This window comes from Stomoxys calcitrans, chromosome 2 (genome assembly GCF_963082655.1).
Source record: "Stomoxys calcitrans chromosome 2, idStoCalc2.1, whole genome shotgun sequence".
Taxonomy (NCBI): Eukaryota; Metazoa; Arthropoda; class Insecta; order Diptera; family Muscidae; genus Stomoxys; species Stomoxys calcitrans.
In genome coordinates this window covers 95,478,679-95,492,412 of record NC_081553.1, presented here as the reverse complement: position 1 = coordinate 95,492,412, position 13,734 = coordinate 95,478,679, and the positions used below count along the sequence as shown (strand labels likewise).

General features: G+C 41.1%; 1 protein-coding gene across 1 annotated transcript in view; it reads left to right on the top strand.

The window, feature by feature from the left end:
* Positions 1–12,646, top strand: part of LOC106091427 (uncharacterized) — a 29,865-nt gene extending 17,219 nt beyond the window's left edge. Inside the window, exons 5-10 of the mRNA XM_013257947.2 lie at positions 6,386–6,518; positions 6,584–6,764; positions 6,827–7,066; positions 11,712–12,084; positions 12,155–12,286; positions 12,395–12,646. Coding sequence (XP_013113401.2) covers positions 6,386–6,518; positions 6,584–6,764; positions 6,827–7,066; positions 11,712–12,084; positions 12,155–12,286; positions 12,395–12,646 — 1,311 coding nt within the window. The remainder of the gene's footprint in view (positions 1–6,385; positions 6,519–6,583; positions 6,765–6,826; positions 7,067–11,711; positions 12,085–12,154; positions 12,287–12,394) is intronic.
* The last annotated feature ends 1,088 nt before the right edge of the window (positions 12,647–13,734 follow it).

The window sequence follows — 13,734 nt, the reverse complement described above, 5'->3', positions numbered from 1 at the left end:
ACGATTAAGAACATATATACTTTATGGGGTCTTAGATGCATATTTCGAGATGTTACAAACAGAATGACGAAATTAGTATATCCCCATCCTATGGTGGAGGGTATAAAACGACACTCGTTTCAAGGATATAAAGGGTGAGTTTTTAAGAGCTATAGGAAAGTTTAAAAAAAAACATACATTTCAGAAAAATGCATGACATCTTTTTTTGAATCATTAGTACGGTCCATGTATTGGGTTGCCCAAAAATTAATTTCGGATTTTTCATATAGTCGGCGTTGACAAGTTTTTTCACAGCTTGTGACTCTGTAATTGCATTCTTTCTTCTGTCAGTTATCAGCTGTTACTTTTAGCTTGCTTTAGAAAAAAAGTGTAAAAAAAGTATATTTGATTAAAGTTCATTCTAAGTTTTATCAAAAATGCATTTACTTTCTTTTAAAAAATCCGCAATTTGTTTTTGGTCAACCCAATAATTTATTTCATGCAAATGTTGACCGCCACTGCGCCAACTAACTAACTTAACATAACCCCCCAAAAAAAAGTCTAAAAAATTCCACGATCTAGGCGGCCAATTGACCGACCCCCAACGTGAAATATAATGTTCACCGAACTCGCCTCTCAATAAGTCCCTTGTTACACGTGCTGCGTGGCATGTGGAACCGTCTTGTTAAAACCACATGTCATGCAAGTCAAGCTCTTGCATTTTGGACAAATGAAAGTTGGATATCATCCCACGGTAGCGCTCACCATTCACAGTTACATTACCATTCGCATCATCTTTGAAGAAGTACGGTCCAATGATGCCACCAGCCCATAAACCGCACCAAACTGTGACTTTTTCTGGATGCATTGGTAGCTCATGCAATGCTTCTGACTGATCTTCACTCCAACATCGACAATTCTGCTTATTTACGTACCCATTGAGCCAAAATTGAGCTTCGTCAATAAAATGGAAGAAGCACGCATTGCACTTTCTTACCAGAGCACTCATTTTGATAATAAAATTCAATAATTTGTAAGCGTTGTTCGTTGGAAAGACGATTCAGGGTTAAATTAAAGACCAAACTGAAGATGTTTGATATTGAAACAAAACACCAACGTTCCTGGACTGTTTATCGAGTTGCTAAAAAATCAACCTTTATGTCCGAGTGGAGGGCGTTCTGGGGCTGGGGCTGGGGTTAGCACTCCACTACGTTGCCCCATAAGAAGATATTGAATTCGTTCTTTACTTCCAAAAACCTTTCATTTGAGGCCCATATTAGTATGTTCGGGAAATAAGTTCAGTTTAAGGGGTAATTTGGGGCTAATCCACAAACACTTGGCCCCAAAACTGTATATCCTTTCTACTCTCAAATACCTTTCATTTAGGTCCCATATTCCCATGAGGGGTCAAAAACCTATTTGAGGTGATTTAAACGCCACCTAGATACCTCAACACCAATTGTAATGTAATTTTCCTAATCAACTCCCAAATTGTTTTTATTTAAATCCCATATAGTCAATGTCGGCAAATATGCCCATTTGGGGGGTTTTGGAGGTGGGAAAACCACCCATTACACTTAATTTTTTGCCATATTCGCAATTTGCTCCTGAATAACTTTCATTTGCTACTCCCGAATACAATCCATTCTACTCTCCAATACCTTTCATATGATACCCATATTGTTCCGATGTGCCCACTTTTGATTTTGGGTAGTGTTTTTGGGGTAACGGGAGAGGGTTCGTCTCCTTTCGATATTAACAAAATATAAAGCCTATTCCGCCTGCCTGACCATATTCGTAATTTACTCACGAATACCTTTTATTTGAGTCCCATATTGTCATGATCGCCCAATAAACCTATTTTAGGGGGTTTTGGGGTTGGGCGGCCTCAGTAACTTGGATCCAATTTTTAATATGAAATTCGTATTCTACTCCTGAAACCCTTTCATTTAAGTCCCATATTAGTATGTTCGGGAAATAAGTTCAGTTTAAGGGTACTTGGACCCAGTGTAAGTACTTGGACCCAATTTTTAGTAACTTATACGCATTCTACTCTTCAATGCCTTTTTTTATACCCATATTGTCCTATGGGTCCACTTTTGATTTTGGGTTGTCTTTTTTGGGGTAACGCCCCTTCCGATATCAACAAAATATAACGCCTATTCCGCCTGCCTGACCATATTCGTAATTTACTCACGAATACCTTTTATTTGAGTCCCATATTGTCTTGATCGTCCAATAAACCTATTTTAGGGGGTTTTGGGGTTGAGCTTCCCCAGTCACTTGGATCCAATTTTTAATACGAAATTCGTATTTTACTTCTCAAACCCTTTTATTTGAGTCCCATATTATCCCGATCGGTAAACTTTTGTTTTTGGGTAGAACTTTTGCGATAAGGGAGAAGATCGGCCCCCTTCCGAAAGCAAAAAATTATACAGTCCGCGAACATTTCAAGGTAATCGGTTCAGCCCTTTTTAAGTCTATATGGTACAAACAAACAAACTTTTAGACTGTTCCACAGCAGTCTAAAAGCTTGTCCCAGGGTAGGAGGGTTAAAACAAATAAAACCGAAAACAGTCAAAATTTAGTTCCTACATTTTATTTATTCGATGGGCAGGCAACTTGTCAAAAAGTAGTGAAAAGCATATGATAAACTTTGAACACTCTTTGCTGTACCTCTCGCGCTCTATATCTTTGTTCGGGTTGGCTTTGGTATTAAAATAATTTATTTTCCCCAATAGATGGCGCTGAATTTGTTGTTGGGAGATGTTCGCCCATCACATTGTCATCATTTTGACTATTTTTGAATTCAATCGAATTACTATTGGGTTGCGCAAAAAGTAATTGCGGATTTTTCATATAGTCGGCGTTGACAAATTTTTTCACAGCTTCTGACTCTGTAATTGCATTCTTTCTTCTGTCAGTTATCAGCTGTTACTTTTAGCTTGCTTTAGAAAAAAAGTGTAAAAAAAGTATATTTGATTAAAGTTCATTCTAAGTTTTATTAGAAATGCATTTACTTTCTTTTAAAAAATCCGCAATTACTTTTTGGGCAACTTTTGTTGGCCTAGTTAATGTCAAAATAATAGTTGCGACAACTGCGAATAATTACCCATTTAATGTTATTATTTTTTCTTTTATACCCTCCACCACAGGATGGGGGGTAAACTAAATATTCATCTAAGACCCAACAAAACATATAAGGATATTCTTGATCGTCTGGACATTCTAAGTCGATTTATTCTCTAGAGTGCGATATTATTATACGATTTGGAATTTAGCACGAAGTCTTTTATTTTGACCATGCCAAGTATGGTTCAAATCGGTCCAAACTTGATATAGCTCCCATATAAGTCGATGTCCTGATTTGACTTCTTGAGCCTCTAGAGGGCGCAATTCTTATGCGGTTTGATTCAACATTATTTTAACTACAATACTTCTGCTATGACCTTCCACATACGTACCAAATATGGTCTGAATCGGTACATAACCTGGTATAGCTCCCATATTAACCGAACTCCCGATTTTACTTTTTGAGTCTCTAGAGGGCGTAATTCTAATCCAATTTCGCTGAAATTTTGCACAATGACTTTTACTATGGCCTGCAACATCTAAACCATGTATGGTTCGAATCGATCGATAACCTTAAATAGCTTCAAAAGCTTGACAAATGATATCCATTATCCTTTGTTTGCCTGTAAGAAAGAGATATCGGGCGAAAAATGAAAAATGAGATCCATGGTGGACGGTATATAAGGTCCGGTCAGGTCGCACTTAGCACGCTTTTACGTGTTGTCACTCGATTCGTTCGCCAAGTCATTGAAAACGGCTTTTTTCCTTTTGTAGAATCAGCTGTTTTCAATGACTCGGCGAAAGAATCGAGTGACAAAAAAAAGTTTGTGCTTATCGGCACGCCACTTGGACTCGACTATAAAGAGGAGGCTTCTTATCGTTGAGCTAAAATTTCAATCAAACCTGCTCCACTACTCTTTCACTGCTCCAAATACCTATCATTTGAGTCTCATATATTATGTTCGAGTAATGTTCCCATTTTGGCGGCTGGGGCGATCCCCAATTACTTGAAGCTCATTTTTATGTCATATTCGTAGTCTACTCCCGAATACTTTTCATTTCAGTTCTATATTGATATGCACGTCCAATATTTTAATGTCATATTTCTAGTCTACTCCCGAATACTTTTCATTTCAGTCCTATATTGATATGCACATCCAATATGATTGATTGGGGGAATTTTGGTATTGGGCGACTCCTTGAACCTAATTTGTAATACCATATTCGTTTTCTATTCTATAAAAACTTTCATTTGATACCAATATGTCTCTATCGGTCAATTTTTGGTTTTTGGTGGTGTTTTTGGGGTGGCGGGGGAAGATTGACTACCTTCCGTTGTCAAGAAATTAAAAAGCCTATTCTTCCTTCCCGACCATTGCTTAATCTACTCCCGAATTCCTTTCATATGAGTCTCATATTGCCATTATCGCCAATAAACCTATTTTAGGGGGTTTTGGGGGTGGGGCGGCCCCCCAGTTATTTGGACCCAATTTTTATACCCTACACCACCACCGTGGCATTTGTTTGTTTGAGGCCACAGTAGCGCAGAGGTTAGCATGTCCGCCTACGACGCTGAACGCCTGGTTTGGAATCCTGGCGAGACCATCAGAAAAAAAATTTTTCAGCGGTGGTTTTCCCCTCCTAATGCTGGCAACATTTGTGAGGTACTATGCCATGTAAAACTTCTCTCCAAAGAGGTGTCGCACTGCGGCACGCCGTTCGGACTCGACTGTAAAATGGAAGCCCCTTATCATTGAACTTAAACTTGAATCGGACTGCACTCATTGATATGTGAGAAGTTTGCCCCTGTTCCTTAGTGGAATGTTCATGGGCAAAATTTGCATTTTTGCATTTATTTGCAACGCTTAGAAGGAGAAGAGCTAGGCCCATTGATGAGTATACCGATCGACTCAGAATCACTTTCTGATTCGATTTAGGCATATCCGTCTGTGAGTCCATGTATTCTTGTAATCAAAGTGCAGGTCGTATTTGTAGTCCAATCATCATGAAATTTTGCACATATCACTTTTGTGCAAGAACGGATGCTTTTGATTTTGGTAAAAATCGGTTCAGATTTAGATATAGCTCCCATATATATGTATAGCCCGAATTGCACTTAAATGGCCGTTGTAGCTACCATTTTCAACCTATCTGCATAAAATTTGGAACAGATGGTTTTCGTGCTGATCTTAACATATATTGAAAATTTAATCAAAATCGGTTCAGATTTAGATATAGCTCCCATATATATTTATCGCCCGATTTGCCCTTAAATGGCCGTAGTAGCTACCATTTTCAACCGATCTGAACAAAATTTGGCATGGACGGTTCTGTTGCTGATTAACATATCTGGTAGATTTCATCAAAATCGTTTCAGAATTGGATATATATATGTATCGCCTGATTTGCACTTATATGGCCGTAGTAACATCAAATTTCTACCGATCTGCACAAAATTTGGCACGGTTTGTTTTCTTACTGATCTTAACATATCGGCGAGATTTCATCAAAATTGGTTCAAATTTGGATGTAGCACCCATACATATTTACCGCCGGATTTGCACTTATATGGCCGTAGTAACAACAATTTTCAAACGTTCTATTTAAAAGTCGGTTAAGATTTACATATAGCTCTCATATACATATATATTTATATTTTGCCCGAGTTTATAATTGTAGGGTTGATGTAGGGTATTATATAGTCGGCTCCGCCCAACTTTTGCCTTTTTTTACTGGTTAATATTATATTCATAGTCTACTCCTGAATACCTTTCATTTGAGTCACTATAGGTCCACTTTTATTTGTGGCTCGTACATTTGGGGTAAGGGGGAGGGTCCGCTCCCCTCCCGACATCAGAAAATTTTTTTATATAAAGAAAATTGTGCTGAAATTTGTGTTTAGAATAAATTTAATATAATTTTTTCTTTCGACAAACAATTTTTTTTGGGTGTGGAGGGATGGCAGGCTATCGACCCCCGAATGCTGGCTACGTCCCTGATAGGGGCTATGTAAGGTTACCGAGCGATTTGGACCGTACTTGGCACAGTTGTTGGAAGTCATAACAAAATACTTTTAGCGGTATCGGCTCACAATTGCGGCTTCCATGGTCTCAGGAAATCAAATCGGGAGATCTAAACCAAATCGGCCCATATTTGGACATAACTAAAAATATAATGGAGTTATACTAATATAGGATATTATATTTATCCATGGTGGTCTGTATCCACCACGGCACGGCCGAACTAAATACATTTGTAAGGATTTTTTAATAGATCATTTTCCTTACAAAATTTCCATTTCTTATTAGAAACACACACATTTTTTCTTCTATAGGAACCTGGGGAAGGTGATGAGGACGGTGTCGATTCACATGGTCCCAATAAAACTGTAATGTTTGAAGGTGCCGAAGCTGATTTGGTGAGGACTTTTTGTCAAATGCGTAATTGTCATCTGAGACTGATACCATGTAAGTATGAAATTCCAAAATGTATGTAATATTGCAAGAAACACTGAATTTACATCTATATCTAGATCCTCCCGATAATTGGGGCTTTATATTTGAAAATGGAACAACAGAGGGTATGCTGGGCGATTTGTATGAACAACACATGGAATTGGCCATAGGTTGTGTTTATAATTGGTATAATAGCCTTACGGAAGTATCAAGGTTTATAGCCAGATCCGCAGTCACTATAATGGGTCCGGGACCATCGTAGGTTTAAGAGGAACTCTGCTTAGTTTTCTTTTTGTTTTTCAACCCTAGTTTTATCACAGACAATATCCTCGTTGGCGCATCAACATAATGCCATTTTCTACTCCACTCTGGATATCTCTTTTCTTGGCCATGATTGCTTGTGCCCTGGTGTTCCAACTTTTCAAATATTCAGCCAATCGTTTGGGTTATAAGTATAGCTCAGGGCTTATTAAGAAGAAAAAATATGGTTGGAAAACTCTGGAAAAGACAATGTTGGATGTTTTCGCTGTCTTCATACAACAATCATCGGCAGATACTTCGTAAGTGGCATATGCCAAAAAAAAAAGAAATTTATATGCACCGTAGTTTGCTTTGACACCAAGAATTTTAATTTTGTCCATGTTCATAGCAAATGCAGTTAAAGTCTACTAAATCACAATCATTTACATCATCATAAGCATTAAGTATTAATTTTTTTCATACCCACCACCATAGTATGGACGAAATTTTGCACAGATACTTCTTAGTGATGTAGGTGTTTAGGATTGCAAATGGGTCCTTTCGGCTTAGATTGGGGTATAGCTCCCATATAAAATGTTGTTGTTGTAGCAGTGTGTTGTGTTCTATCTTTTGTTTGCTTGATTCTTTTGAATATCCATAATATCGACCAGAGGGATCTGGGTCTGAGTCGAAAGGGTTGTTGTTGTTATAGCAGTGTGTTATACACTGAGGCGGCAGCCCTTGCCGATGAAGAACTCCATCGGGTCAATCCGGTACGTACAACCGACTGCCAAGGGATTGCCGAAAAGGATTGTCGAAAGGATCCCTGGTCACAATCGGGACGTACATCCTGCACGTCGGTATCAATCCTTGCTCTGTAGGAGTTGAGGCGGCTGCATCTACCGGATCGTAATTGAACTAGATCTACTATGGTTTGCCGGGTGAGGTCAATAACGACAGGTGCAATGTGAGGCGGTCCTTTCACCTGGTAGCTTTCCACCGCATCTGCTAACATGTCTGCATGAATGTTGGTTAGACCCGTTTGATATGCCTTTTGGTCTAGAGGCACAGTGGTCTTTCGACTTGACGTCTCCAGCCCCTAAAGGTCGCTATTATAATCCGATTTAGCTAACATTTTGCTCGTAGGGTTCTGTTAGGACTTCCAACAACCGTGCCAAGTACGAAAAATGCTTGTATGGTCCAAATCGGTGTATAAGCTAATATATAGAATTTAATATAATTTTGGCCATGAATATTCCATTAAGGAACGGGGTGTAATCATCAACGAGTGCTGTCTGATTCATGTTTTAAGCTTTTGCCGTGGGATTGGATGTTGTGTGTCACCTTGTCTGATCGGGCGGCAGCCCTTGCCGATGAAGGACTACATCGGGTCTACCCGGTACATATAACCATCTGCCGTGGGATTGGTTGTCGTGCGCCACTTCGTCTGACTCGGCGGTTCCTCAAGGGACAGATGGCTGGCCCGCACGACCTGGTACGGCACTTCGCCTGATTTGGGGCGGCTGGCGGCCATGTTAGCGAGACGGTAAGCGGTGGTCAGACCTACTAGGCTCAGGGGTCAATCGAGGGTAAAAAGTCGACTTGGTCGGGAACGGGAGTTGGATCGTGTATGTGTTCAAACTAAGTCTAGGGTCTCGTGTAGTGCTGCGTGAACGATAAGGGCAACTGATACGGTGCTAAAAATCACGTTGCCTCGAAATAATGCGTGAACGGCCTGTCCCCGCGCAAGAGGGCTCGTACGGCACCGGAAGAATCTGGTTAAGGATCGGAAGTTGCTGAATTACCAGACTATGCCGGTGGGTACACCACCATGTAGGAACACTAGAAGACATGGAGAGAATCGCTGTTGGATTGCTTACGAATACGTCACCACGTAAGAAAACTCCAAGATACGAGGAGAATTAATGATATGTTGTTCATGGGTGCGACAACACGTGTAAAGACATGAGAAGAATTGGGGTGAGAGTGCACACGGGAACGTCACCACGCAAGAAGACACGGAGACACGGGAATAATAATCAGAATAATCAACGTTAGGGAGCTTACGGGTACGCGACCACGTAAGAAGACTCGAAGACACGATGTTAGTGTGCTTGCGGGTACATCACTATGCAAGAGGACTCGGAGACACGAGGGAATCGATGTTACGTCTATATTGCACGGAATGGTGTATCACGGAGGTCAATTCCCCACCTCCATTCCTTTAGCGATTGTTGCTTGACCGACTGATCTCACACACGGCGCCTTTTATAGCCAGCTTCCGTTGACAACTTCACCACGGCAGCATCACCAACTCGCTTTGCTTTGGCATAGCCTTGTAACCAGCGGTGTGTATCTCGTTGTACTGCTGTTTGGTCCCCACTCGCATTCAATGTTGTAGTCATCATCAACACTCGCGATGGTGGTAGTTGTTGTCACCCAACGGTTTGTTGATGATCATGGCAGCATCACAGCCACTTGCTATGATGTTTGTTGCTTTCATCGTACGCGTTATTGTTTTCGAACTATTTTGCACAAATGTTGTAAACAACTATGATGTAGGATATTAAAGTTGGGATATGACAAAGGACATGAGAATTATGACGTGGCAAAACCATGGAACGTATTGTGGACACCATGATAAAGAGTAATACACACAGCATGCCTATGTCAAGGGAAGGACGGTGGAGACTGGCCCGCACGAGGTTGTGCATAAAATAGAAGAATCCTTCGATGCCAAAACGTGCATTGACATCCAGGGGCTTTTAACAATGTGCGGACCGACACACTGATCCAATCCTTAAACCAGTACCGGGTGGACCCGGTCCTTAGAGACTGGATGTCCCATGGCATAAATATATGGGAGAAAGTGGCACAGGGCATGCCACAGGGGACATTTTATAGCCACTCCAATGGGTGGCCGCCATAAATGACCTATTACAAATTCTGACTGAGAAGGGAACTTAACCCGTCTGCTACACAGTCGATTTTATAACATTTCTAAGGGGTAAGGATCCGAATGAGCTATGCAGAAGGCCCGAACAGGTCTTGCATATCGTATATGACTGGGGTAGACCCAGAGGTCTCAATGTTAACCCAGAGAAGACTGAAATATGCCTGTTCACGAGGAAGACGTAGGTGGGCTAATTTAACGCACCACGTTTCCTCAATAACACGATTAGGTGTGATCTTGGACAAGAAACTTAATTAGAAGTGTCACATTCAGAAGCGTACTGAGAAGGCTTACAGATGTTGGGCACCAGTGGACGGGCTGTAGTCTCGAAATGGGGCCTGAATCCCAGAAGAGTCCACTGGCTCTACAGGAGCGTGATTAGACCAATACTTACTTACGCCTCAGTAGTATGGTGGACTGCTATGGAGAAAAAGTGCAACATAAGGACCATACAACAGGTTCAGAAAACATGATGTCTTGGCATAGGCGGATCGAGGAGGACCACGACCACTAGGGCACTGGAGACTTTTCTAGATATCCGACCCATTGACATACAGGTTAAGTGTTAGGCAGCCACAACGGCCATGAGACTTAAGGCGATGCAAGAATGGATTGAGGATGGAATCAGCTCATACCATCGCGGTATAATCGAGGCGACGATAAGAAACCTGGAAGGGAGGAAAGAGGTTTCCGATACCTGAGATGAACCTTGAAGTCGAGTGCGAGGCACTGCTGCGATCGGCACAGTCTTGATTAAAGCTAGAGAACAGAGTGGGCCTGGGGGTCTAGACTGCCTGACCATAGTACGGTCCTGCAGGCGGATATCCGGGCGATCACGGAATGCGTGAAGTGGTGTGGTGATATCGCGAAGACGTCAAGTCTGAACATCTTTGCGGACAGTAAAATTGCCATAAGGGCAATAACAACAGGTCGGTAAGGTCACGAACAGTTTTGGAGTGTAAGTAGGAAATTAACGCCTACTCTGAGGATGGGAAAATCCGCATCGTTTGGGTGCCGAGCCATATCGGAGTTGGGGGAAATGAAAGGGCAGACAATTTGGCGGTGAAGGCCAGAGGACTGCCGTCAATAAACTTTGTTAACCCGAAGCCTTTCGGGTCGACGCAGTCCGAGTTATGGGAGTGGGCGACAAATGCGCATGCAACATTGTGGAGCATCAAAACGGTAGGTAGGACGGCGAAAATCCTATGGGGAGATCCAGATTGTGAGAAGGCTATTACTGAAAGGAAGTAAGAAGGAGGTCAGTATAGCTACTGGTATCATAACGGGACACAAGGGACTACGAGCTCACTGATGTAAAATCGGTGCGGCAACTGATAGCATGTGGGGAAGATAATGAGACGTTGGACCATTTCCTTTGTCATTGCCCGGCTTTCGCGTCTAACACATATCGGCACTTAGGTGGGGACACAATACCAGACATGAACCAACTTAGGCTAGTGGTATTGAAAACAATTAAGGATTTTGTACAATAGTTCCTATGTAATTTTCAATTCATGTAATTGATAAAATAGGAAAAAAAAGTTTATGTAAATTCAATAATTTAATGTGATTTCGTTGCAAATGTGTGACCGAAAACGAGCGATGTGACTTCTGGACCTCACAATCTCTTGGCGCAGAAGTTTCTACATGTGCATAGTACGTCACAACCACTTAGTATCGTTGGTGTTAGATTCTGCCAGGCCAAACTTATCGCATTTGTATTTGTTTTATATTCACCTATAGAAGAAGTCATACTAAACCTGGTATAAATTTTAACACATTTACTTTAACACCTTGAACCTCCTCTTTTCACTGCACAAATACAGGATAATCTATGTTTCAAGCAATTCTTTTTTAGCTTCTAACAAAGACTAAAGTCTGTAAAAAAATCAAGTTTATAATTTTTCTCTTTGCTTTTTTGTTAAGTGGGTATACCATATAAAAAATCAAACACAATTTTTTTCTTCCTAACAAACAATGATCAAAACTTCTCTCTTAACTCAAACTCCAAGTCTTAAACGTGTGGCTACCAGGGTGTTCCTGGCCTTTCTACTCTGTGCCACCATTACTCTGGAGAGTACCTACAGTGGGCAATTGAAATCTCTCTTGACCATGCCATTGTTCAACTCTCCCATAGATACCATAGACAAATGGTCACTCACCAAATGGAAGTGGGGAGCACCCTCCATCATTTGGATAACCACTGTGGAACAGTCGGACTTAAAGCATGAGCAATTGCTGACGAAAAGCTTCGAGGTGCGTGATTATGAGTTCTTATACAATGCCAGCTTTCGTAGTGACTATGGTTTGGCTTTGGAACGTTTGTACAGTGGGTCCTTGAATATTGGAGATTATATAACCATGGCGTGTTTAAAAACAAGAATTGTAAGTCTTTGTGATAATAGTTTCCTAAAAGGTTAGATATTACACCAATAGTCTAACAAACTTATTTCAGCTTTTAAGAGATGATCTCTATTTCGATTGGACGCGAGCTGTTGCCATTATGGGTTGGCCCTTAATGCCTTTACTGGATCGCCACATTTCTTTTTGTTTAGAGACAGGTCTATACATTTATTGGGAGAGACATGTAGGTTTACTTTTGTTTTATTCTGAAAGACAAAATCAAACATTTTTCTTCTTTCTTTTCTACTTCTTTCTCTTATTTCGATTCTTTTTCTTCCTTCTTTTTCCCAAGTATAAAATACGTTCCACTAACCTTCATATGCAGGAAATGTTGGCCGAATTATCTTCGGGCCATATACAAAAACCACCACCACAAAATTTATCAATTGAGCACATTTCTGGACCACTTTTTATTTTGTTTTTTGGTCATATCTCTGCCTGTATTGTCTTATTATTTGAATTATTGGGCAATCAAGTGAAAGGGAAATTTGTTCGTTTTGTGAAAATAAAATATTTTAAAGCGTATTCTGTTCTATTTTCTTAATTTTTTACTGTCGCAAAAGTATGTCACAATTACTTCAATAACGATTCACGAATGGGAAAAAAAGGATACAAAAGGGGTGTTGAAAATTCTTAGCAAATTACACTGTCGTAAACAACAAAAACACCAACGTTGAAAAGCCACGCAAACGAAACGGATCTGCACCTGGAATGTCAGCAAACTTTATAGAGAAGGTGCAGTATACGCGCTGGCGGATGTATAAGAGAAGTACAAAGCAGATATTACCGCCTTACAGGAAATGCGATGGAGTGGGAATGGCGTCATTACAACATCAAACGATGATGAACTATTCCATAGCTGCCATAACACGAGGCATGAATTTGGCTGTGGATTTGTGGTTAGTCGGAGACTGAAACTCCTTGTCTTCAGCTTTACTCCGGTGGATGAGAGGCTAGTCACAATCCGCATAAAAGCCAAATTCTTCAACATCAGCCTTATTTGGCCCATGCCCCGACGGAAGACAAGGACGAGAATAGCCTAGAGAGAGAATATGACCGCTGGCCCGCCCATGATATTAAAATCGCTCTGGGAGATTTTAATGCGAAGATAGGGAAGGAAGACGTTTTTGGTCCAACAGTCGGAAAACCTCAGCCAGTAATGGGCTGAGGCTGACAGATTTCGCCGCCGCAAAAAACATGGTATTTAGTAGCACCAGATTTCAACATAAAAATATTCACAAAGCCACGATGAACTAAATTGACCACGTTGGAAGGTGGAAGGCATTCATCCAGCGTGTTAGATGTACGATCGATCCGTGGAGCGAATAAAGATTCGTAGCATTACCTTGTTGCAGCAAAGGTTCGCAGCCGTTTGAACATGGGGCATGAAGTTCGATCTGAGACTGCACGGATGGCACCGGCATACTCCACTCGACTGATCCAACTGCTTGATAAAAGCACTCCTTGTCCCGAGGATAGAACGGCGTAGTGCCAACCAATGCCCACTTCATGGAAAATGCCGCGAAATCCGTACTTGGGTACCGGAAGCCTCCTCCTAGAAACCCATGGTACGACCAAGAGTGTCGAGATGCTACTGAAGCCAAGGTTGCGGCATACAGCGCGAACCTGCAA